This window comes from Erithacus rubecula (assembly GCF_903797595.1).
Source record: "Erithacus rubecula genome assembly, chromosome: 1".
In the NCBI taxonomy this organism is placed as follows: domain Eukaryota; kingdom Metazoa; phylum Chordata; class Aves; order Passeriformes; family Muscicapidae; genus Erithacus; species Erithacus rubecula.
The window spans coordinates 10,445,026-10,472,766 of record NC_136658.1 but is presented as its reverse complement, the minus strand read 5'-3'; the positions used below and the strand labels follow the sequence as shown (position 1 = coordinate 10,472,766).

Sequence of the window (27,741 nt, the reverse complement as noted above, 5' to 3'; positions counted from 1 at the left end):
CCAATTTGAAGTTAGATAAGTGTATATATATCCACAAGAGAAAGCTATAAAGTGAAGACAGATGTGTATCATCCATTAAAGAAAAACAAAAAAAAAAAAAAGGAAAACAAGAAAAGCAGAGGCTAAGGGAGCTGGGCCTCTTCAGCCCATAGGACAGAAGGCTCAGGGGAGAACATATTGCATATGTCTACAACAAGGATACAGACATGACAGGGCCAGACCCTTCCTGCAGCTGGAACTACAACAATCACAAGTCAGAACACGGGAAATTCTGATAATATATAACAACTTATATTTTTTGGTTTGTTGTTTTATCATGAGAGTGGTCAAACACTGATAAAGGGTGTCCAGACAGGCTGTGGAATCTCCTCAAGAAGGAACTCAGTGGAGGAATTCAAGACACAATTGGATATGGCTCTAAGCAACCAGATCTAATTCGATATGTTTCTGGAGGTCCCTTCCAGTCTTTTATTTACAGTGACTGCAGAAAGACTAAGTATACATTTCTTAGGCAACTCTCCAAGAATAAGTACATGGAGTACAGGAGCTTGTAGCTGCTTTGCTCTTGATGAAATTTAAAAGAATAAATGTCACAAAAGACAACAAACTTCTTGTCTTTCAAATTGGTTACTCTGCAAAAATATCAGCAAGAAGTTACCTTGGTTATCAAAGATTGTTTTGGAAGATTTCCATAACTGACACTTACTTTACATTTGTTTTATTAAGTACATAACAATCTACACAAATAGGACAGCAAGATTTTCACTTCAGAAGTCACATGCCATTTATACCTTTCACTGTTACCCTGTCAGCACAGTGGGTTTTTTCCTCATAGACACACATAACCAAGTGTTCTCTAACTCCTGGTGAAGGTTCTTGGATGTGTTACAAGATACATCAGCATTATTAAGAGAACTTACACCAATCAAACAAAGCAAACCAAATCAAACTCAACAAGCAAAAAGTTATAAATGCTAGAGAAGAATCCTCTATTATAAAGAAAATATTTATCAAACGTGTTGGCAGGGGAGGGGCAGAAAGTGAAGCTGGTTGCTGCAATATCCTTCTAACATTTGTTTTACTGATCCTTCATGCTCTAGGTGCCAGGTGGACAGAAGTGTTTCAGCCCTCTACATTGGTTTCTAGATGCTATATGAAATGTTACTTTGGTTTTCCCCCCAAAAAATTGAAGGGCCAAACTCATATAAAACAATTAAAAACCAAATCAGCTGTATAATAAAATGTTTTTGGTAGAAATTACTTTAAAAGGAAATTAAAGTACAGATATCTGAAGGAGTTTTCATAGTATACTCTTACTGGCATAAGTGGAAACAGAAGAAATTGGCACTGTGCTTGATGACATACAAATTTATTAGAAAATATTTTGCTGCCCTGAAGACTTCATATATTTTTTAGCTACTCAAGAAACCTCTTAATCAGTGGTTTAATTCACTGGCTAGTGTTTAGAGAGTTCCTACGAGCTCTAGGAGTTAATTTTCTTCAGGGCATGAGTTTTAGGTTACATTTTTTTGTTTGAGAGAAATAAATTCCAAATGTCATCCATGTGCTTTCCTCTGCCTAGCAATCCCTTGCAGGCATCATCCTGCACATCTTTTACTAGGGAGTTAAGATGGGCATCTTCATTCTTTCCTATTGAGCTCTTCTTCCAAAATATTAATTTCCAGCCTTTCTTGTTTGCTTACAAGCCTGAGAATACCAGGCTTATATTCCCAGTCTACTTCTTTAGGAAATTGCATGTTTCAGACTATCTTTAATATCTAAGAAGCTTCTTTGAGAGGGCCAGCTTGTTCTGAAACAAGATTCAAGATAGATTGGGTAGCCAGAAGATTCATATACAAGCACCCAAAGGAAAAGGACAGATATTTTATGCTTAAAAATCGACTGAAGGCATCTACTCCCTCTGGATGTTTAATAATATTTTTAGGACACTTACACAAAATTTTCTCTTTTAATCCTTTTCACCCTAAGTTTCTAAATGGACCCTTACTTGTACTGATAATTTATGCAGTAAGTGATCTGAATAAACCAGTTGTAATCACTTAGGCAACTGATTTTGTCATTCTTTCTCTCTGTTATCATTTCTCTTCTGTCTTTTGCTCATCCTTTCACTGAGACATGAGTTAAAGAAATAGCTGAAGGTTTTGAACCTTGTTTGCTCAGTTTTGCCCTGACTGATGGGCTGGTTACACTGGAGAGATCAGAGAGCCAGAGTCAGAGTTCACCATGATATTCTCAGGCCATAAAGGGGAATATAAAAAATGGCAGAGACTCTGAAGTGTTCAGAAACCCACTGAAACCTTAAAGAGCCCAACTGAGGCACTCCAAAACCTACTGAAATATAAAATTAAAACTCCAGAGCACTTTTTTATGAAGTACCATAGCAGACCCCCTTGGAAATCCATGGACTACTTTTCCTTCAGTAAATTTGAAATGGATCTGAAACAATGAGGAATGACTGCCAGTTGTTCAAGCTTCAGTGTATTGAAGGTCTGCTATTTTATACCAGTGTTGTAATCATCACCACACTGAACTGAAATCACACTCTCAGTGAGTGCTATAAATAACTACAATTAACTGTGTGTTATAAATAATTGCAATTAATTCTGAAGAAAAAAAAAATCTGATTTTTAGTTCAGAGAGTAACTTTAATAAATACAAATTTCTCTTTCTAAGAGCAGCTTTAATTTTATGTACCCTTGTACTTATCAGCTCCTTTAACAGAACTGCAGTTCTGGGGCCACTTTCCATGTATAATTATCTCTCAAATCATACCAACCCAATTAACCTCCTTCTGTGTCTAGTTTGCACCAGAGCCAAACCCAGAAGCACAGTCACTGAGAGCCCAGGAAAGGTACAGTCAACCTGCTTTTGGTTTGGAACTTCTATGCCAAAATTCACATTTGCCCAAAGCAGGTTCTGATTGAAGCAGCAAATACTCTGCTCAGTCCTAAGTTGTTTTTATAATGTGGAAAGAACACAAACTCTTCAGCTGCAAAGGCCTAGAGCTCTCTGCTTCAGTTTTTACATGCTCAGTTATTCTGAACACTTGATACCTGGGCAGATCTGAGAAGTTTTTGTAGGACTATTTAAGGCACCTTCCCTTCTGCCCTGTTGCTTTACAAGAAAGTCAGAATATACTTTCTGGAACAGGCTGCCAAAATATTAGCAGAAAGATGGGTTTCCTCTAAATTTCTGTATCCTTCTGGTGGAAAGGGAAACAAAGGAGCAAAGATGGACCATTTTAATTTTAAAATTTCCCAGTTTTCCAGAAATAGATTGAAAGTAAAATTTTATAAAGGAAATGAGTAGATGCCATTCAGAGACAACACTGCCAGCCTGAAGACAAAGTCATTACAAACCTGGGGAGGACAAAACAGAAGTCCTAAGGAAGAATAAACAGAATATTTTAAAACATTAAATATAAAAAAAGTAGAAATGCATACAACAGGAAGTCCATATACAAGGTGCAAGAATAGTGGTGAGCAATGAGAGCTGATAAGTCTCTACGTGTCCTTTGGCAGCAAGCTCATGGTTAGTTGCAGGCAGGGAAGTGTTAAAACTGTGCTTTATATAATTTTTCAAAAATTGTTCTTTGGGGTATATATTGACTTAAGCACAAGAATTCCACACAAAGAAACTAGAACTGCATTCCCTCCATCCAAGTCATCAGCTTCACACTGAGTAATAATCACACACTAATTAATGCAGCTACCCCTTACCATTCAAGCCGCAATTTTAATGTTTAAATGGGGATTTGTTTTTCCAGATATGCAGTATAAAATCCCTAAAGACCTAGAAAAGGAAGGCAATAAAAGACAGAAAAGCATGTTTGTTTAACTAAGTTTGACTGCAGATCTGTTAATTTTGTGTGATTTCTGGTTTGAGATCTGGCTGAACACATCAGTGGGAGGCTATTTAAACGAGGCTGGAATTGACACCTTCTGAATTTTCAACACTACTGCACTCATAAAGGGTAACCTGGCAGCATTAAAACATCGAGGCACATGCCAAATGTTGTGTTCACAGTTACCTTCAAATGCTTGGGCTGAACTCACCCTGGCAATGTTTAGGAATGAGGCATTCCCATCTTGTTTCAATGTCTTCATTTTTGAGAAGGCACTGATAATAGTTCTTTGCACTTATTCACTTCTTCTAGCACATATTGTTCTAAGACTACTAGTGAACAATTAATTTGAATGATAAACTATCCAATATCTACTTACTCAGTTAGCACACTCCTCATATTCCTTTTGTAAACTTACATATTAAAGTAGGTGAGATGTGCTACAAAAAAGTTAAGAGCAATTTTGACTGCTGCTTTTTTCCTGACCTTTCTCCCCAGTGCAAAAAAAAACCAAAAAAAGTTTAAAAGTCCATGTTGTTTAAGGTGCCATCTGGTTTAATGTTGAAAAATTCTCTAACTTGCCACTTTACACAGAGCGGAACAATACTTCCATTATCACTTATAATAATGATTAAGGTTGTCCTTACTGCAGATTCTGATTACAAAATCTCTTCAGTTACAAGATCAACACATTGGCCTACAATCTTTTTATAACATCAGAACATTTCTTTTATCCACAAAATAGTCTAAGCTAATGAATCTTGCAGAATGCAGAGGGATCAGACCCCAAAAGAAGCTACAATATAATCGTTTTCCCTTATACACCTCCAAAACCTAAACTCTATTTTGGGACATGCTTAGCAGGAAGGCTGGAACTTGGGGCACCCAAAATGCTAAAGAGGGAGAAAAATCAAAAGTAAGAAAAATATTTTTAATTTGGATGGAAATTGTTGTACAAACCGAGTATTTCTGTTTGCTTTTATTTTTAAACTGGGGGTATATTTCAAGTAATCTATAAGAGATTTTAAGCAGTAATTGAGACTCTTAATACTGTATAATTAAAGCAATAACTGTAATAGTTAATAGCTCAAAATACTCTCTTAAATCAGCATTTTACTTGTGATGTCCAGCAGATGTTATCCCCCCAAATAGCAAGGTATGTAGAATCAATAACTGAAGTAAAACTGAAGAAGAATTAATAAAAAAATAACTATAATTTCTATTATAACTTTAATTTTTCTTATGTAGCTATAATATTTCTAGTTAATGATTAGCTACAAGGACATACCAACACACACATCCTCCAACGCCAGGATCCATAAGAAATTATCACAGCATGATCCAAACCCATATCCTCGTGGAGTGCTAACACTACTTATAGCGGAGACTGAGGAAAGGAAATATCAGCAAAGATCAACCATGTAAATCTTTCTGCAAGCACTGGAACTGACACAGCTAATTAGACTGGTTTGTGTAGGAAACAGGCAAGTCCATAAACACAGCAGAAAGGCAAGTAATTCAGTAGTTAATTCACATAACAAAAGCAAGTCCATAAAGTTGTTCCCAATTCAACTGCCCTTAAGGAGTGTGGTGTCCTCAAGAGGGAGCGTGCAGAGACATCAGGGACATCAGCTCAGCAGCAGACAGTGCAAGCCCTGGGCAGGACTCTGCTGCCTGCTCACAAGGAGAAACAGCCTAAAACTCTGTGGAAGGGACAGGAGTGGTCCTCTGGTCATTGCTTGAGTCTCTCTCTACCAACTCCTGCCTCCCTACCATTCCTGGAGATATAAAATAAATCAAGATCCACTGCAAGACACCCACAGGAAAGGCTCCAGAACAAGCTATTAATTTCTCACCTCTATATTATTGCTTTAGAGAATTCAAAATATACATGCTTAGTAAGAGATATATGAATAAAAATCCACTGTTTTGAATTGCCAAGTGTCAGTCCTCCACAGAGTCATTTGATAAGAAGGTGGAGTTTTTGGTTTATTTATTCAACTGAATTAATTTATTATTCCTCCTGCATATTTTACTTAAGTAATCACACTGTAAAGACTTATTTTATCATCCCCTCCCAAAGTAAAGTGAAAAGTAATTTCATTTTCACATTAGTTTCAGTATTGGAACTAGCACAAGTCCTGGCATTGCTCACTCTTAATTACAGGCTTTGCCCTCCTTCAAAGACAACTTTGTTAATATTATTGAAATAAGAACCTCTGGAGTAATTTTTCCGAGCAAGCAAAAGTTTAAAATACTTTTGAGATAGTATGAGGGTACTTACTGAGAGAAGAGTGGCAAGTACAGATAAAGGAAACAAAAGGCCAGCTAAAAGAGCTGCAGAGTGCTTTGCTGAAGGTCCAAATATCAATTGGCTTGAACAGAATAAAAAAATTGTAATGTCAGGGTAGAACTGGATTTTCTCAGGTTGTTCCCATGTTGAGGGTGGAGAATAGGAACAGGAAGATGGGCAGAGATGTGGGCAGCCTGCCATATACTACACAACTTCCAGTTTCACACTAATGGTTTATAAACCATACTCACACTAAAATATAAACTCTTTGAGTTCAGTTCCATTTTAACAAAAAAAAAAAAAACAAAAACCAACAAAAAACCACAACAACAAAAAAACAACAACGAAAAAAAGAATATTAAAAAAGAGGGTTCCTAAAAACCAGCTGCTTTAGTTTTCCACATCTCTTCCCCATTGACAGCTAAGCCAGCTGTCCAGTGAATGCTGTCCAATACTTGCATGAAGCAGAGCAAGAAGAAGAAAAGAAAAATGCCACCCCTGCACTCCAATTGGAAAGTTTCACTGCTGTCTTGGGCACTGTGCTTTGTGAGTGCCAACTTGGGTTTTATAAGTGATCTCTGCCAGCCATCCTGCTCTTCCCTGTCAGTCTGGGTGGAACAGATGGAGCAAAATCAGGTCTTCTGCAGGGGTTTTCGTGACAAGTTAGTGTATTTCCAGTAAAAAAAAAAAAAAAGCCAAAAAACAAAACACAAATGTCAAAGAGAAGTCTAATGAAATGAGCTTGTTCATAAAAGCATGCTGAAGTGAACAAGAGAAAGAAATGTTGCCAGCGGCAAAAGAAGATATACAAATAATATTTAAATAGAGAGCCTCAGTGCACTGTGAAATAGCATCTATATTTAAGGAAAAAAAAAAAAAAGAAAGCATTTAACACTGCAATTGCTTGAACACCCATTTCACTGCACATATGTAAGTTGGGTTCTCCCCCCCCGCAATTATTCAAATATTATTTTCAAATGCCCTAGTTGCAACTTTGAAAAGCATAATCCAAAAGATTCAATATATCTAGTGGACTGTAGAAAGGACTGCAAGAAACTACAAAAATTATATTCAGGAATAGAGCATAAATCTTTATTCTATTAATATTTTCAAATGAGAAACTATTTTCAGAGGTAAAGTATAGATTCTGCAGTTCCAGAGCTGGTTAGGACCCAATAGCTTGAATAACTTACTGAGGGACATGTCTACTTGCAAATGAAAATTTAAAAACCAAAATTGATTAATAGAAACTTCTTTCACAAATAAAAAAACCGAAACCAATCGACTTTAGGAAATTTATAACTTGTATTCTAAGCCATTTATAGATAATTGTGGTGACATTTGAAAGTCATCTGTACCTAAACCTTGGACACAAAGAGGTCCCTCGAATTGCCAATGTCTTGATTTGCACGAAGTAAATAATATTTGTTTTCAAAGTAAGATGTTTCCAAAATATTTTGGTTAAGGTAATAGGACAAACAGAGAACCTGTTAAGGATCTCAGAGACATTGCCCTTGGGCTATTTTATTCCACAGCCATCTAATATAGGGAGTTCTAAGCTCCTAAGCACCTGGAACTGGCTGCCATCACAGAAAACATATTGAGCAGATGGCCTGCAACCTGTTTCAGATTGCAATCTCCATGGCCACAAAACATTAATTTCAGTAAAATATGTAGTGAAACCTCACCAAAATGTGTGATGTTTGTAAAGTAGTATCTCATTTTGAAACCCTCTTGAATCAACATAAGTTAAATTTGCATTTTATTCAGGTAACCTAGTATATGTCAGGCATGTAAACCTATATCAGAACATCATACACACCTGCTAAGAGAGAAAAACGTCACATATTAAAAAAAAAAAAAAAAAGAGCAAAATAAAAAAGGGTGGGGCTGGTAGTTTATGAAAAATCTTTTCTCTGATCATAAATGAACATTCAGTACATAGAACTAAATTTAACCTAATCTAAAGCAAATACCTCAAAAGTGTCCCCACGTGTGGACATCAGGTCCTCAGCACATTTTGCTTTTCAGATTTGCTTCTCTTGCACTCTAATATTTGCTAATGCAAACAAGCAAACTGGCACATCCAATTTTAACTATGATTTATTGTGAAGAACTGCAGTTAAAACTTTAGGATCTTGATAAGCTTTCAGCATAGTGCAGCTGTTCCCACAAGTGCAAGTGAAAGTGTACTGCCAAATCTTTAGTTTGGTTTCAGACGTATGAAGCTAACGTAAGAAGTTTAAACAAAAGGACATTTCTTCAAGTTTACTTAAGGGTGATTTGGACTGAACCATCACTAGGATCCAGTGGTGCTTCTTGATATGGGCAACATCATGTTTCTGGCACAGCCCACTAAAACCTCAGCCACAAAAATATGAACAAAAATCCTGAGGCCATCAGCTGTCTAAGTCAAACTGAAGTGAGGTTTTGGAAATTAATATTCAATGGTTCCCTAGCTTTTTACAAACACATTTTTGATAGTGTTTCTTTTCTGATAGCCAGTACTACAGCCTTAACTATACATAAGTCATTAGTGAAAATATCTGTATGCCAAACAGCTGGAACACACAGGATTTCAGCCAGGCAGGAACAACTCACTGAGTGAAGGTGCTCTGGACTCCCCACAGGGCAGCCAGCTGACCCACACTGAGTTCTGGCTGCCAAACTGTGTCCTTTAAACAACTTACACAGCAAAGGAGACTCATTCCACTCCTGCACTCCCCAAATATTTATCCATTCTCCTTAATCCTCATGCTGCAGCCAACAGCTCTTTGGCAAGATGCAAGGCCAAAGATGTCAGTCCTCAGCTGTCTCTGAGAGGCCCACACGAGCTGTAGCCACTTGATTTTTGTGTCCTCACAAAATCCTCTCTGACTTTTGGGTTGGGAACCTTTGTTAAGCATTTCCACACATTGGAAGTAAGCTGCACAAGTTCCCTGTGTCCCTCTCTTCTGGAAAGACACCAGGTGACACAGGGATCAGCAGGTGTTGCTCTGGAGAAGAGCCACCAATGACTAAAGAAATGAAGAAATGTACCTGTGCTGCCCACAAAACAGCATGTTCAGGAACAGGAGAGAGACCTGTCAGAAGATCACAGAAGAAATTGCACTAGGATTGATTTAGAAGAAAATAAATCCATACCAAAGCAACAAGGTTTCTGATTCTGCAGTGAGATCAGTCAACTGTGCTGATTTTTACCTGTGTTTCAGATATAGCTCCACTCACATTTCTGATTAGTGGCAGTTCATGTATATTTTCTATTGCATTAGACTTTTCACACAGTTCTCCAAAGTTATCAAACTTCCATGGCACAGCAGTAAAATTTGCTTTCATAGCATGTCAATGGGTGTGCCTATCTCCTCTACTTTATTGGTGTTATGACAAGTCAAACACACAGGCCCAGAAAAGAGGTCTCTTCTATAAAGAATTTTTCCTTAGTTTTAAAGTAACTTTGTGTTATCCCTAGATGTGAGGACAGATTACTGCAGCAGTTACTGCCAAGTGGTGTAAATTATCCTATGGCAGCACAGCTCAGCTCCAAAATGTGAACAGTGCATAGTGAAACAAGGCAGAAACTTTAGATTGTATGAATAGATATGCTCAACTCTTCTATTAAACATTGGTGTAATAAATTAAGTTATTAGTTAGGCTATTCTGCTGAGTTAGGACCTTGTAATAGAACTATTTAATATACTACAATAAACTGTAAGGAGGAGCAATGATGAGTTTCAAAAAGCAAGACCTTTACCTGAGCCCTTGGTATGCTTTACATTTTCTTCTGATGCCTCCTTCCAGTTACTTTTCTAATTCTTATGGTTATACCAAGATCTACCTTTCCAACATGCAGCTAACTCAGCTTTTAAGTATGTTTAGCAGACCTTTTAGCTGAGCAGCTTAAATGTTGTCATTAAACTGTACTGTCCATGATTAGTAGTTTACAATGCACTAAAACAGAACTCATCTCATAAAAAATAAACAAAAAAATCTAAATCAAATAACCCAATAGCTACAAAACCTCACTCTCCAAAGCAGAAAACACTTCAGCTTCTGAGGTCCACAGAAGTTACAATCCCTCAAATACTGTATCTCAAGGAAAAATTGGAAAACTCATCAAATTTCAGTACATGTATTAACTCCATTGCATTCCTAACTACAATATAACATTTAGGAAGTGTGTTATCTTAAATTCTGCAGTATGAATGTATGCTGAAAATGTTAAAGATACCTCAAAAAAGGGGAAAAGAAGTAGATTTGCTTACTTTGTCACTTACATTGATCTATTTAAAAAGAGCTTTTACAGTAATTTAAAAATGATTGCTTTAATCAATCATTTAAGGACAAGCCTATCTTTCTATTTACCCAAGCCAGACAAGAATTGCTTTCATAATTTCATAACGACTCATTAACTGGTAGATTAAAAACAAAACATAAAGTATATATATATAAATATTTAAAACTGAGGTTTATTTTATTTGATTTAACATATAGTCTGGAGAGCAGATTTACAACCTTGAAAACTTACTACTTCTCAGTAGTGTAAAATACATTTGTGGATGCCTCAAAAAGCCAACAACTTTGTATTAACTAACACTATCTCTTTCAATTGTTCATCTCCCTGACCTGCTTTGCTCCAATGAGTCATCATTTTAATCCTCCAAGTGCTTCTGCTGCACTCACACCATAGCACATACAGACCATCTGCTTTTCAGCTCAAGAACTGCTACAAGCAATCACTTCACACCTGCCAGCCCAGCAACTGAGATATTTTACATGAGGCTGGTGATTTTGTTCTTTCTAAAATTCCTTCTGCTGATCATTGTTCCCCTCCTGAGAATGGTCCAGGTCAGAGCAGGGCATATGGAGGTTTGTCAGGGGAGGTTTAGGTTGGGTATCAGGAAAATGTTCTTGTCCTAGAGGGTGGCTGGGCACTGGGACAGCTCCCCAGGGCAGTGGTCACAGCCCCAAACTTGACAGAACTCAAGAAGAGTTTAGACACTCTCAGGCACATGCTGTGATTCTTGGGGTGTCCTATGCAGGGCCAGGAGTGGAGTCAATGGTTCTGATTTGATCCCTTTCAACTTTGTGTATTTTATGATTCTAAGGTGGTTCATTAGTCTCACAGAATTTGACTTCCCCTCAACACAGCAGCTCCCCCTCCCTCTCCACTCCCACACCTCCTTCAGGACACAAGCCAATGGCCCTGGTAAAGTTTCAACCCTGCTGCTGCTGGAATGTGCATAACCACAGCAGCAATTCTGCCCCTCCAGCAGCCAGAGACATAAAGTTTGTCATGGATGCCAAGTGGCATCCAACACTGCTGCCTGTCATCCTGGCACAACTCCCTGCTGGCCACACTCACTGCTTGGCCACTTGGTAGGACCCAGCTGTGCTATAACCCCTATAACTCACACCAGACAACTGCTTTAGTGAAGGATTTCAAGAGAAATTTATAACTGAAAATAATAGAAGAGGCCTCCTTCATTTCAAGAAAAGTTAACAACAGTTCAAAAAATTCCTCAGAATACCTACTGACTTCAAGTGAGTTCAGCTCTTCTTTGGGTTTGTTTCTTCTCTAACATACAATTTGATATCTTGAGAAATTAGGTTATTTTGGTTTGTGGTTTTTTTTTTTTTCCCAATAAAATACTTGCTCCTTTCAAATAGAACCTTTTAAATACAGAGTAATCAAAAAAATAAAAAAGTCTCTTCTACATAACACCAGGGAATAGTTTTCTTACATCTGGAAAGGGAAAAAATAGCTTCTGCCCCTGGTGCAGGAGTGTCATGCTGGTAACATTAATCCATTTCAAGAAGACAGGGCTCTCTCTTCCTCCTGTGTAGCCAGACCAGGAAGTAGATTCCAGGTTCAAGTCCCTTTTTCTTGAGATAATTCATTTCTTGATGCACTTTTTAAAGCAGAAGCATTTGACATGGGCATAATCAGAGTTAGCCCTGAAAAAGGGTTGGGCTGCTAATGAATATTCCAAACCAGCATGATATCAGCTTTCCAGAGACAGCAGAGAAGGAGAACCACCCTGGACAGGGCTCAGCAGCAATGAAGGAAATTTAATCTTAACTTAAACAAGATGGAAGGCATTTCCTAATGTACTTGAGATGAATATTTTATTAATCACACAACTACAGGAAATAATTAACCCCATAGATAACATTTTATAGCAATAATAATAAACATGATTAGAGAAACAGCATTATCACAGTGCAATCCCTCAAGTATAGTCTGTTCACCAGATGAAACTAGATAAAATCTAAAAGAAAGAGCATGTACAGCCTTGGCACATGAAACAGAACAATGCAAATATTCACTCACACGAAGTACAGGGGAAGAAACAAGCAAATTACCATTGGCAAGGACACAATATGATATTTTAGGATATTTAGGAGACTGATTGCTCCTCCCAAACTCTGTGAGCCTCTGGGTATGTCCCTTCACTCTGAAAACCAATTTATATATTTACAAATCAAACAAAAGAGTAGGGTTCTTTTGGCAGAGTGAGAGAGTTTATGCTGCAGGCAACATTTTTTAAAGAAGCTTGGCACTAAGAGTGGACATGACTCCGCCAAACATGAGCTCCTGATGCACTGTCAGGGCTGAGGAGAAAAATGCATCCCCAGAGGCCTCTTTGGAAGAAGCCTGAAGAGAACTGAAGAACTTGGATTAACTCTAGACTTGGCACTCAAGCATCTGGTATTGGAAGGTTGTATCAATGTCTGGTGTGCACAATTCAAAAAACTCACTAAAGAGCCTCATAAGTAAAGGACCAGAAGAAACTCTTTAACAGAGCTCCATTTATCCTCAAAAATTATGTCTGAATGGATCACTGTATACATCAGTTTTGACAGGAGGGTTTTACAGGTAAGAGAACATGACAAACAAGTCCCAGCAGTCAAGTTCAGATTATATAGATATAGATATATGATCTCTCTCTCACACACACACACACATATATATAATGTAGGTACACAGCATACCTCTTGTACCACAGCAGTACTTCACCACTGGAACACCTTCCCAAGGATCATTACATATTCTCTGTCCTTTAACCTTCTAAATCAAGAATGGATTTGGCATTCTGAAAATCATACTTCAAACAGGAATTCATTTATATTACATACACAGTTTTAACCTAAATGATCTTTTCTGGTTCTGCTTTTTCTTTTTAATCTACAAACATCCACTACACATAATGATATTTATATATGATATCATAGGCTTATGCAATTCAATAGGCTTTTTAAAACTGCTTTAAAAGCCTAATGAGAAGTCATAGTTGAAAAGTATTGTTCATGGGAATATTGGCTCCTTAATATGATGTGGTTTTCATATTGGTGAGTTGAATATTAAACACAACTTTTTCCTTCTTATGTTTTAAATTAATGTTATGGTAAAGAATAGCATACATTACAGCATACCAAATATGGCATTAAATGCACAGTTGAGAATCATATATTAAGATGTGGAAAATGGGTGGATGACAAGATTAAAGGGTGAACAATTAAAAAGTCTTGAGGAAAAACTGTGTGTAGGTGCAGCTACCACCAAGGTAAAGCTTCACAAACCCAGCTGCAGATTTTCTCCTCATCTAAAACTTCCCTGTCAGGTCACTGTTTATATTCTCCAGCTGCTGCCTCCTTTCCTTGCCACCCAAGGCCTTTCCCAGCTGTTCTCCACTTCTCATCCTGAGTCTCCAGCATCTATATGCTCCAGCTGCCAGATTATTCAAAGGGATGCTATGGGCCAAACAGTCCATAATCAATTAGTTAACTTGAATAACTTCTTAATTTACAGGGAGAGAGAGAACCATCCAACATGTTGCTTTTAGACACAGCACTCAGATTACTTTATCTTATTCAGGTTTGTTATTTCAAAAATGGCAAAACAACAGGCTGCTTTCATTGACGTGTGTTGATCTGTTGCATCACTCCAGTGACACAAAGCACTCATAAACCCTCTTTAATTGGTGTTTTAGGGCAGGTTTATGGCTACAAGCATTGCTAAAATATTGCAAAGCAGAAGCAGGACTAAACCTTTCCCCATTATCCCAGACACTACAAACATCAACAGATATTTACACTGGGCCTAGGTATTGATTACATTGACAAGTGCCATTTTCTGCTCTCTCATTTCTGCTCCATTTAGCATGTGTTCAGCTACCTTCAGCTAGCAAGGACCAAAGAAACCAGATGACATTTGGAGAGCATCATTTTGAGATTATCTCTTGCTTTTTTTTTTTTTTTATATATATATATGTATATATATAGTCTATGTATATCTATCAAAGACATCTGGGCTAAATTTTGTGCTCTATATCAATATCAAGAAGATATGGCGGTAGGTACAACAGAGAAAAAAGAATAATGAAAAAAATCCAAAACCATCATCTTTTATAGATCTTGTCATCGAGTACAACTGAATGAAAGTACAAACAGAGGGACTTAGGTTTCTCTTAATGCTTAGTGAATTGTGTAGACAAGCAGACAACATCAGGGATGGATTCAGACTTCCAGTTTATGTTGGCCTTTTACTACAATTATATTTTAAATATTACTACAATTCACCTTTAAAAAGGATGAAGTTTCAAATAAGCAATGGTCCCTTCCTTATTACAAGAACAGGTTTGGGGGAAAGGGATCCTAAAATCACATCTGGATTTGCACTAAAAACGTCAAGTTTCCCAAGTGATTCAGTTACATGTATAAATATATAACTGGAAGCACACATTTGCAGATATTCTCTGTACTTATATTTAGCTTCATTGTCATCAACAGTATGACAGCAGAGTACTCTTCAAAGGAGTTGCTTTATAGATGTAATCAGGGATTTCAAATGGAGGCTGTTTTAATCACAAATTCTGCCTTCATCAAAACCAACTTTTCTATTTAGGGAAACGCACTGGTTTTAATTTAAATGCCACTGGTGCACAAAGGCTAATAGAAGACTCTAGCTGAAAGGATTTTAATTGTTTCATTCTTATTGCAATAAATATTTTCACTCCAATTTTTTTTAATTACCAGGCTTCTGTTATTTCTGCTCTTTATAGAGAAATTCTAGCAACACACTTCTAAGAGGGCTAAAATTACTCTCTATATAATCCACCCGCAGGGCTCTGATCTGAATAGAAACTGTGTTACTTGATTCATTGCACAGTACGTTTCTGTTGTGCATGTTTTTCTCTGTCACCATATGACAGAAGGACTGGCACAGTTCTTTCCAGTTTATCAACACTTGAGATGACCCAAGTGAACAAAAAAATTCTTTTTTTCAAAACTCAAGCAGCACGAAGACAAGACTGAGTTCACCTACCACATTTAAGTTATTCAGATAAATGGGCATTTCTGTGCATCTCTCACACAAACCTTGGGGGTCTTTTAAGATTTCCATCAAGATACCAACAAATGCCCCTGCATGGCATGACCTGTGCAGAGTTTGGCATCAATCTGTTTCTGATTATCCAAATTTATTGTTGATTATGAATATATATATATACATATATCAAGTTAGGATTCCTTTTCTCAACCTTCACTCACTGAATCCTTACAAAATATTCCAATTTTATCTTTGAAAATCTTCCAAGTCCTTGACTTTTTCATCATATGAAGTTCTGAGAACTTTTATCTGTCTCAAAGCCTCCACTTCTTCCAGAAAACATATTAGGTACTAATCTCATGGCTTTCCTCTTTTTCAGCACACTCAAAGGCTTCTTCTCCCATATCCCAGGAGATTTTCAAGAGGGGTTCTACATGATAAAATAAGCAGTTTCATCTCTCTTCCACCACCCACCCTCAAGGAGTGTTACATAGAGCTGCTTTATGTTTTTACCTTTCCATACAGGTCTTCTTGAGCTGCCACAAAACTGGAATTAGCAAAAAGGGATCTGCTGGTGTTTTATTGTGCTAATGATTCCTGCTTGGAAAGGAAAAATGTGTGAAGCACAAGTAGGAATGAGCCTTCTATAATGCCAACACGAGCTTCACCTCCCTCGCATGCACATTCTGTCACATCCTGCATTATGTGGGAAAATCACCTCATCCTTTTCCTGTGGCCTGCTTCCCTCAGGGGAATTTCTTTTGCCTAGCAGAGCTGCCTGGTGGGAAAACAGCAAGGGTCTCTGGATAAGGGATGCCATGAACAGACATGAAGATGGAAAAAGGAAATTTGGTAAGTAATTTTACCTGCTGTATGGGCACACACAGTGCACTTGGATGAGGATTTCATAAGCCCAGAATGCATTAGCCTCAGTCTATGTGCATCAGTGAACCTTGCACAGGTACATGGGAGTCCTAAGCTCATTACCAGCCTCTCTGGATTTGGCAAGAGCCAGCTGAAGCATGACTAGGTGTCTGATTCATGGAGGAGGGAGGAAAAGGAGAAAGAATAGCATTTTCTCTTGAACTGGGACATTTCATATCACTAAGCTAAGTATTGTACTAACTGTGGCTGAACACCTCTGGGAAAACCTGCAGCCTGATCCCCCTGACTTCCAACATCCTGAACCAGAGCTTTTGGAAGTCACACACAAAGTCTCACATGGGTTCCAAGGCCGTTGGATGCAGGCCTTTCCAGTTTATTGGTGCAGAACCACATGCAGTAAGCTGTAACCAAATATGTGATTACATCTGGAAGCACTTTAAAAAACGTGATAAAAATATAAAAAACATATGAAACACATGATTTTGCAGGAAGTTCTAACATCACAACATGCTGCTAAAAGGAAAAGCACACTACTGGTCTGGCCCCTGGTTACTGAATTGGAGAGCCCTGAAAGGGAAAAGAACTCCAGCAATAGTTGGCATGTACACAGAATCTTGTCCTTCAGAGAACTGCCAGGGTTTATTACCAAAAGGGATGTTCAGAAATACCCAAAAAAGGAGCAACAGAAAGACCTTCATATGCCACAGAAGACTTCATGCTCTGCTTTGCCAGGTGCAAGAATGGAAGATGCTCCAAGGAAGTCCCTCAAAGTGTAAGAGCCCTGAAGAGGGGAAAACACTGGTGTGCTAAGCTCTGAACATGTATGCATGGCAGATGTTGGAGAATGGTCACTGTGGCTAAATCCACTATCCAGCACTTCAAAGTACAGAGTACATCCTAATTGCTAGCAACCTTTTATTAAATTCAGCTGCAAATTCCATCCAAAAGCTGCTGCTGAATGGACTTGTGCTTGCAGCGACTCAAATCATTAAGATATCCTGTTGCTGCTGGTAACATCTCCATTTCTTGAAAAATGAATACTTAGAAGCAGTACCTTTCCAAAACAGTCCATAAATTCAACTGTTTCTCAAATGTGAAATGTTTCTATATTCTTCTAATAAATGAAATAGTGATTGCTGATGATCACAGTCTGTCATTGATGCTCATTCAGCTTGTAAAACAAAAAGCATAGAAATGAAGATGAGTTGGTGTTTTTCCTTATTTTGAATGACATTAGGAAAAGCTTAGACAAGCTACAGCATTTTAGAAAACCAAATCTATGTAATCAATAGCATCATAAAAGGCAGTAGAGATTAATTTCCATTGATAAACCCTGTTTGGCTGAGAAGTGAAATGCTCTTTATATTATTCAAATAACAGTAATAGGCAAACATTAATATTTCCAGTATTAGCATTCTCATCTCTAGAAAAGACTAATCCCAAGTTTACAAAAGACAATTTGTAATTTCTCCAAGGTAAGATGGAACATGTAGGTGTTTTAAATATAAACAAATAGAAAACACTGAACTGCTCTATAATCAAGTTTTTTATCCTCATCTAAACATATCTGTGCTGACTTCAACAGAGCCAAATAAAGAACTAAGTTCTATCTAAATTCATTCAAGAGAAAAAAGTAGGTTCCCTCCAATTTAAAGTTTGTTACCATATTTCATACCTTGGCATCTCTATTTTACTGTTTTTACAGAATTTAACTGCAGTTGGCCATCTCATATGAAAGATTAGAATCTCATGTGTTCAGTAAAGTTTCTGAAGACTGAAAGAGTATGTGATTTTTCCATACACTATAAAATGCTCAATAAACAGAGGGGAAAAAAAAAAAAAAAAAAAAAACAAAAAAAAGCAAACAAGATGTTCTTGTTTGCCTATAGTAACCAATTTACATCCTTTTAAGATCTGGCATTGGTCCTTTATTCTTCTGCAATAGCAAACCCAAGGTATCCTGTAAGCACCAGATTGGATGAAACCTGTTTTCCTGCAGATTTCTGCTCTTTGCTCTGTAACTCCACATTCTTTCTTCTCACTGCAAATGGCCATATCTCTCCACATTGCTTATTACACTATCACCTGGCAGGAGAAACTGTACTGTGATGAGTCTGGGACTGCACACATTTTGTTTGGCCACAGAGCCACTGCCAAACAGAATGTATAACAGCTATGTTCTGCCTGCCTCTTCCTCTAAATTGGCACCAATTTGGGTTTTTTCCTCCATACACTCACAGATTTTCATAAAACATGATATTCATTGAGAATTTTGCCTTTCAGATTTAACTGAAAGAAACAAAAGGGCTCAAAACACATGAAGGAGGGAAAGAACAAAGGAGAACATAAAAACCTCAGTAGAAGTCTGACTTGGAAAATGAGAGTAACAACAAATATTTAAGAACAATATTGTTGATAATATGACAGCTCTGTGAAATCCAGGCTCAGAAGTTTGGGATTTTTATAAAGATTCTAAGATTAGGCTCTTAAATCTGTTTTAAGAACTGAGATGAGGGACACTGCTTCCAATACAGCAGGAATACTGCATTTTTCTTTAAAGTGTGATGTGCACTTTAATTAGCATGTTAAACTACAGGACTCTCACTTCCTGACTTTAGGTATGCCAATTATTACCTACAAATACATCCAACCAGCTGTAAAATCTACTCACACAGCACAGGTAAATAGACCAGCAAAGTTAAAAACAAACAAAAAACCCTTCTAGATGGATACTGTCATGTCAATGTATGTTTAGCTAAAAAGGAACACATTCATTTATAAAATAATTAGAAATACTAAAAATATTTTCACAGTAAGAAATTACGTGTTTTAAATTACTTGCCCAAAGTTATAAAGAAGTTAGATGACACCTTGAGATTTCTATATCCAGAGGTAAATTGAAACTTTTAGGACTTCTTAATGCTGTGGTAAACTCTGAATAAACCAAGAATGACAGAGATGGATGCAATGCCACTGTGTACTATGTTTCTGCAACTAAATCCCCATAAAATGATTACTTTTTCAAATATTTAAACTGAAATTAAGGTGTTCAGCCATGGCAGTGTCTGAAGTTAGAAGTTCTTTCCATCAGTTCATAACTGGACTGTCTTAAGAACAAATTCCTCCACCTGAAAATCAGTTTGATGTGCAACTGTGCATATGTAGCACAATGTAGATAAGAGTTTAATTTTCTTCCAAAGTTTCTGGTGTTTCAGTTTGGCCAGGTCAAAAAAGTTGCTGTAATGCTTCTCATTTCAGAGTCCATCCCCAGTGACTAAACACTGTCATGCTTTGCTTTTGCTCATCATCTTTTTTGATTTTTTTTTTCTAATAAGCATGCTTTGAAAAGGAGCAGTATAGCCCAAATTTTTCAAAATGAGTGGTGAATTCAGTTCAGGAAATAAAGCATGCCACCAATAAAAATCTGGCAAGATTGAATGATATAAAATAAAAGATGGAATAGATAGAATGATGATTTTGTGTGTCACAAACATGCCTTTCCCTAATACATAAATATTAATCATAAATTAGTATTGCTTAACATATTTTCTATAGAATTTTCTATTTATCCATTCAAAAACCAATTAAAAAGATACATTTGCTATGATTTGCCTGTATGCAAAAGTAAAATATGGATATAGCCCATAATGTTGCAGTATATGGCTTGATTTTGAAAAAAAAAACAAAATAAAAAAAAAAAAAAAACAAAAAAAAAAAAAAACCCCCAAAAAACCCAAAACCAAAAAAAAAAAAAAAAAAAAAAAACAACAAAAAACCAACCAACCAACCAACCAACCAACCATAAAGAACCTTATAGGTTTTTGAATATAAGTGGAAGGAAAAAAATAAACTTAAACCAGTGCTAGCTCTGAGTTAAGAGTTGGGAGGTAGCTACTGCTTGCCCTGCCAGGCCAGTTAGCTGAGTTATCCCTACCAATCATGGAATCCTGAAGTCCTGAAGGATCCTCTAGTCCCACCTCCCTGCCATGGACAGGGTCACCTCCCACCAGACCAGGTTGCTCAAAGCTTTATCCAATCTGACCTTTAACACTTCCAGGGTTCCATTACCAGGGCTGGCAATCTCCTGGTGCAGCCTGTTGCCTATCTTGCCACCCCCACAGTAATTTTTTTTTTATTTATTTATTTATTTATTCTAGCCTAAATTTCTCCTGTTTTAAATTGTACCCAACAGGACACAGCACTGTTGTGAATCCCCTGGTGTTAATGTCAGTAGAGATGCAGAAGTTGTTGAATTATTGCAATTACATATATATAGTGCAGGAGATAAGGAGTGGGGGGAAAAAACCCCAACACATTGGTACATTTTAAATTACCACCTGGTGCTGCTGAAACTACAGTCTAGGAAGGCTTAATGAAAAAGAAGATGGAGAGAGCATTCCTCCCTTGCCCGTGTGAGATGTTCCAACATGGCAATCTTGCTTCCTGTGTTTTTACTTCCCAGCATCCAGCTAAGTCAACTTTGGATACATGCTCATGCCAAGTTCCTGCAGCATCCTGGTCTCTAAGGACAGGAGACAGTGTTATCCATATGCAATGCTCAGTTTGTCTTAAGATCCTCACAACGAACAAAAAAATCAGTGCCTACCTTGACATCTATTGCCAAAACACATGCAATAAGTAGCTGTAATTTACCATCTTCAATATATAACAATTTTTATCTCTTTTTATGTCAAGCCCTTTAAAAATAGTCCACAAACCACCTGTTGATCACATTGTTCCAAAGGCTGTTTTTCAAAGACTTTTGTCGAGTTGGTTTTGTTTACTTCATTTTTAGAAGGAAAAAGGTAATGCATTCCTACTTCTGCTGCTTAAAATAATCTCAACATACTTCCTTTAATGAGGAAATAAAAAGAAAACAAATAAACAAAAAAATCACCTGTGGTTTGGTACTACACAATGGAAAATTTCTGACCAAAAAATACAGTTAAAGGAAGAGAAAAGTGATAGAAACCAAATGGCCTGATATATCTTAAAACATGATTAAGTTACCAGATCCTGACAAATTTCTTGGTTTTCTTTAAGACATTGACAGCAGATTATAAATGAAGAGGAAAAAAAAAACACAAAGGAAAGAATTTGAGGAATACTATTTTCTTTATAGCATGAACTATCAATTGTTACAGTTTTTGCTTAATACTGGTGTAATTCTTCTTGATGTCAGTGGAAGAATAGTTGGAACAACACTGGGTACTTCTGGAAAAAAACCCTTCCTAGTGAATTTTCAGCCAGAGCTTGAAATGAGCTTTATGGGGCTCATAGAAAGCCCTATAATTTCTATAATACCACACAAAAGTATTTCCAACACAAGCAGATTCTGTCATACTGCTGTGTCACACTGTCTGGTTTTTTAATAAAGTTCTATGCCAATCACTTTCTCCTCCATTTTCATTTTATGTTCTATAACTTACTCTGCCCTACTACGGGCACAAATTTTTATGTCAGGAATTTATTATACACAGACTGAAATAACAGATGCTCAGTGACAGCATGGCCACAATCATGAACAACTTATAAAATACAGACCAAAACCACAGGCAGAATTTTCAGAGGACAGTGATCCTTAATCCAGAAGGATTGCAAAGTAATGTCACCTTAGGAAAGGCACTTTGAAGGTATTTCCACCAGCCTGGCCATAACAACATACACAGTTTTGATTAGCATAGAAATGGGAGAAGAAGCAGTGAGAGAGCACTGGAATACCTTCAACCAGTTCTGCCACAAAGGATTATTCTGAGAAGGATGTCTTCAGCTGCTGTTGCTTTTTTTGGAAATAATAAAAATTCCCAGCAATAATGGAACAGGTAATTTAGGGTAGGGTCTTCTCTCTAATTTATCACTTAACACCATTAAATGAGCACTGTTCAAAACTGGACCAATTGCAGATCTTTCACAGGAAATTTATGGTCCATGGAACATCTTTTGGGTTAAAGGGGAGATGTGAACAGTTGATGATACAAATGGAATATTGTCACTCAAAATCACTGTCACTAAAAGAGGGAGAAGATTGTGCTTTTGGCAGTACTTGAAGCTATCATGTTGCTGAATAAAATGAGGTTACATAATTTATACTATCACAGTCTTGGGGTTTTAAAGGTAATATCAGAATTGGAAAGTTCATCTAGTTATTGCCTGAATCACCAAACATTTCTGTAACAGGGAGTCAGGCATTTCAGAAACTGGAGATAGCACTGTACATAGTTCAGTGGTTTGGAGTTTGGCACTGTTTCCAGTAGAATACTGAGGAATCTTAAACCATTATTGTGCCACATTCATACACTGAAAATCATCATTAACATAGTTTTGAACTCCTCCTCTGGCCTCACCCAATCCCTACAAAACTCAGTATTGACAGAGTCCCAAATAAAGTCATGGGTGATAAAAAGAATGTAAAGTGGATGGCTTGGTCAGAGGAGAGACAGAAAAAAGTCCATTGATATTTCTCACCCATCTCCCCCAGACCCAAGAATCAGAATTGCCAAAAGTCTTTCCAAAGGACAAGAATTTTTAAAAAGTTACAGGGATCTTGTTGGAGTTGAAAAAAAACCTACTTAACCTGTGCTCAAAAACAGTCATAACAGATGGAACCACCCATCCTCACCTCTACCTTCACTGCTAGACAGAGAGAAATATATAAGAGGATAAAGAAAGATGAAAAGATGTTAGGTGGAAAAAAGAGGTTCTCACATCCCCCTCTCTGAAAGGCTGTGATCATAATTTTGGAAGGAACAGCCTACTTTCTTGGGTGTATTTATAACTTCAGGTGTAAAACTAGCTTCCAGCAGTGGAAATGCTTCTGAGCAAACCCACAGAAAGACAGCAAAATTCCCAAGGCTCATCTCACTGGCTGACAAATCATTTTAGAAAGGGTGGGTTTCCTCTCTCATGCCATGTTCTTTCTACTTTTAGGTCTTCTCTGGTTTGCTTTTTAAGTTCTGCCTCTCTTATTACTGCTCCTATCCTCACTTCTGCTGCTTCTCTGTGATCATTTGCTTTTACTCATATATTACATTTACTTAAATCACTTCATAGGCCAAATGTTTCTCCTTTCATCTGTTCTTCTTTCACCTTAATTATCACCTTCTGGGACAGTCTTCTGCTGCTGGTTTGAATAAGTTGTTGGAAAGTAAATGCAAACTGAAAGTTAATTTGAGTATTCCAAAAATCACATTCCAATGTGATCATGAGTGGCAGCTGAGAAGATGAAAGAAATTTTTGCCATTGTTTTTTTAAAAAATCTTTTAAAAAATTGCTTCAAGATTAGGAATTAACTTAAAGTATTTTTTAAAATTCATCTTAACAACACTGTGATTCACTGACTCACAAATACGAAAATTCTCTTATACCTGCCAATTTTCCTTCATCTATTGTTATAGACATCACCTTGTCATGACAGCACAAAGTTAGTCTCTTTGAAATAAAAATCATTAGTCTTGAATTTCCCTGATTTCTATTGTGACTTTAAGGATACCCACAGGTGTCATGTAGACCTGTATCTGTTAATATACTGATGCCAATAAAAAGGAACAGATCTTGTAAATAAAGGGTTTTCTTCTTCCATACAGAACAGAACAATCCTAAAAGTGAACTTCAAAATCACTTTCTAAGCAATTCACAAAAGAAATCTATATGCTCCTTCAAAAACATTAATAATGTAAAACACAAGCCTTTCAAACATTTTGACCTTTTCAAAACTAGTTGTTTTTGTTGTTTTTTTTTTAACTAAGTGGTGTCAGAGAGAACTAAAAAAATCGTATAGCAATTTTAGTCAGAGCTCATGGATCTTTGACTCTCTCTTAGAGAGAATAATAATATTTGGAGATATACTATTGATGTTTAAGCTTTTGCCAGTCACATTAAATTGTGCCAGTCCTCAGACAGTCATTGAGAACAGCAATTTTAATCATCATTATTGCCAGCTTTCCTTGACTCACAGAATGCAACTACTGCTAGCAGATATTCTGCTTTTAATAACAGATATAGGCATAAACTCCTCAGCAAATTCTTCTCTTCCTCATTAAATCTTTTCCCCTTCATCAGGCTGATCATCAGAGCATGAAGAAATGTTTCATAATCCTCCAGTCTGGTGTCACAACACCACTGGTGCATTGTTTTGCCAGTGGAAGCCCCAGAGCACAGAAAGGATGGATCCTGTGCTCCTGTGTGAGCTCCCACCTTTCCCTGGCCCCAAGGGCAGGGTGTGGGGATCACCCAGAGCTGCCCAGGTCTCCAAGGCTGGGAAGAGACCACCTCCCCAAAGTTTCTTTTGCTTTCAGTTTTTAAAGGTGTAAAGAGCACTTCAGCAGGTATTCCTTCCACACAGAAGGAAACTGTACATTTATGTTACTCAAGAGAACAAATTTCTTTCCCTCAGAGAGAGCCTGAAACTCCTAAAAGAAAAGAATACCCTTAACTGAACCAAGAATACAAATACACTCTTGAGGAAAGTAATGTTTAGCCAAAGTCAAAATATACAGAAATTGTGTTCAAAATAAGAAAACACGAAGTTTGAAGTCCACTTAGATCACCTTACATTACAGCACTGCATTCAAATCTGTATTTCTTAGCATTTCTCTGGCACAACCCCCCCTTTATATTAAAACCATTTTCAATATTGATGTGTGAACTCAAGATCTCAAACTGACAAATAAGAAAGGACACAATAGATGAACAACATGAACTTCTGCACCTGAAAGTGACTGCAATGTCAGATCAGCTCAGATCTGAACCATCTTATTTTTAAGCAAGCATTCTGCTAATTGTTAGGTGAGCATAAAAACAGAAAGATAAAGAAACAAGTAGTAACATACCCTCTGTGCAGAGTTCATCTGACCAACTTCTTACACTGCATATTAAAATTATCCTATCAAATGGGCATTCTCCATTTAGCCACAAATAACTGCTATCTAATTTTAAGATTTTTCATGCGGCTGAATTAAATGATGAAAATAATTTTATACAGAATCACACTTCTGCTGAAGGAAAACCAGACTCTCCTCTAAATTACAGATATCTTAAAACCTCATCTAGAGAGTAACTTTGACATGCCTTGATGATTTATTACTCTAAATATCACCCACTCAGCAGTTTTTACAAACATATTTCTAACATTACTGTCAACATGCAATGTTTAATTCTGTTGCTGTGCTAATGAAGCAGCTTTTTCAAACTCCTACCTGAAATAACATTATAGCTCAGATTGTATTTATTACCATTACACTAGATGACTAGTGTATGTAACAATCCATTCAAGAACTTATCCACAAGTATTGTGTTTCCCTCCTTAATCAAGTGAAATGTTATGAAATCTTTATCTTCTGTGTTATTATGCAACTTACCTAAAATTTAGATTGTTCTCTGGTAATTTTGGAAATATGTATCAGAGTATAAATCCTTTTTCTCTCAGCAGAAATCAGAATCTCATAATATTGTTTTAAGAAAGAATTGTGTGCATCACAACAAAGGAATTCAGAAAAGCTGCAGGAAAGCTTGAATAAATAAAATAAACATGGATAGAATAAAACTGGCCTCCTCCCAAACCCCGAGTTTGTCAAAAGAACAAAGCACACACAAACAGCATGTAAATCCTGAATTCAAAATACATTTATAAAAAAAAAAAAAAGGATGAGGACACATGTTTTTTCTATTTCAGCTTGAAAAATAAAGGGACACGGCAATGAGTCTTGCTGGCAGGCAGATAACTCATAGGCCCTGACCCTTCGACTCACCAGGAATCCAAACACAAAGCTCTTTTCATAGTGACCGTGCCATACATTCTCAAGATAAGACAGCGAAATAAGGAGCAATGGAAAGGTGCCACAAAGCTCAAACTGCAGAAAACTGCACAGAAATTCTGTTCAATTCTTCACCTCCATGCAGCTGCACACCAAGTGCTGGCTGCAAAACTTATTTCTACCCAAACCAGAAGCAATGCAACGTGCTTTTAGAAACAGGACCTGTCTCCTGAAGCAAGAAAAGCATGAGACAGAGCAAGCAGCGAGGAAAGGGATATCCCTGTGCATTTCTGTATCATTCAGAGCTGAAGTGCACATCCGGACAAATAATCTGGAACACAATGAGCTCTGCAGAAGGATCGCTGCGGTAAAAGGGAAGGGGTTTTAGAGACAGCACAAAAAGCTACATTTCAAACAACATTTCAAATCTGGACTCACCATGAATAAGCAACAGTTGCCTGAAGTTAGTGTGTTATTTTCTGCCCTGTTCCATTGCACTTTTTGCCTAGTTGTCCAACACTTGGTAGCTCAGAGCTGCCACACAGAGGCCCCTTCCGTGATCTGGCTTATTTGCCTGTCAGTTTGAGTCTCAGCTTCTGTATGATGCAGCTGTGCACTTTGCTGAAGGTCTAATATAATTTCCATAGGCTTTCTCCCTGCCTGGAGCAAGCAGTTTGTTCTCCCTGCTCAATAAATACTCAGATCACTTTTCTGGTACTCACAGGGATAAAGCTTTAAGTTGTTAAGGAGTTCTTACTAAGTAGTGGGTGGAGAACATAAGCTCAGTACAAGGAAACTCTGCGCATAATCAGAAACTGAGAAACTTCCTCCCTTTCCCCCAACCCCTCCTCTCACCAGGCAAAGCTGCCAGTGCCTCCTTTACAGAAATTTAGGAATGTAAAGGGAGGACTCAAAGGGGCCCAGTCAGACAAGCCTTTCTCAATCAATTAGCTTGCAGCCATTACTTGTGACCCTAGGTCACACAACGTAAGTGTGTGGGGTGTGCCTTTAGGGGTACACCAAAGCTGCTTATTAAAACTTACATAACCAAAAGTGTTCAAAATAAAACAAACTCCAAAAGCTGGAAAATATTTTCCATGTGCCACAGTGTTGAAAGGAAGAAGAGTTTTGCATAAAGAAATGTTGCTTTGCTTTTCTAATAACAAACCATTTGATTCAGGAAACTGATTTTTTCATACTCTTAAAAAAAAAAAAAAAGAAAAAATAATGCAATGTGAGATGCATAAGCAGACTTTAAAGTGGTTTTTGTTTTATGATTATGCAGAAAGTAAATAATACTGGCCAGAGTGATATTTGACAAAGCACATGATCATGTTTCTTAAAATGAAACTATTGTGTGTAGCTGCAAAGGCATAGATGTTTATAGGACTATTTAATTAGTTAATGAAGTTCATCCCCTGTATTTCAGTCCTTTGCAAGAAACTAGTTTTCAGCATTCAGATTCCGTTCTTAATTTTAATACTCCAACATAACAAATTGAACTATTTACTTTTAGAAAAGGTCCAGAACATTTGAACACTGCATTAAGTAATCCTGCCCTGGACACTCAGGGAAGAGAGGGTGTAACTTGCCACAATTCCCACACAACAAGTATACA

The 27,741-nt window shown here is 37.2% G+C and overlaps 1 protein-coding gene across 1 annotated transcript in view; it reads right to left on the bottom strand.

Moving 5' to 3' along the window:
* LOC306810341 (uncharacterized protein) overlaps positions 1-26,906 on the bottom strand; it is a 217,606-nt gene extending 190,700 nt beyond the window's left edge. Inside the window, exon 1 of the mRNA XM_079322823.1 lies at positions 26,562-26,906. Coding sequence (XP_079178949.1) covers positions 26,562-26,564 — 3 coding nt within the window. The 5' untranslated portion in view covers positions 26,565-26,906. The remainder of the gene's footprint in view (positions 1-26,561) is intronic.
* Positions 26,907-27,741: the final 835 nt, after the last annotated feature.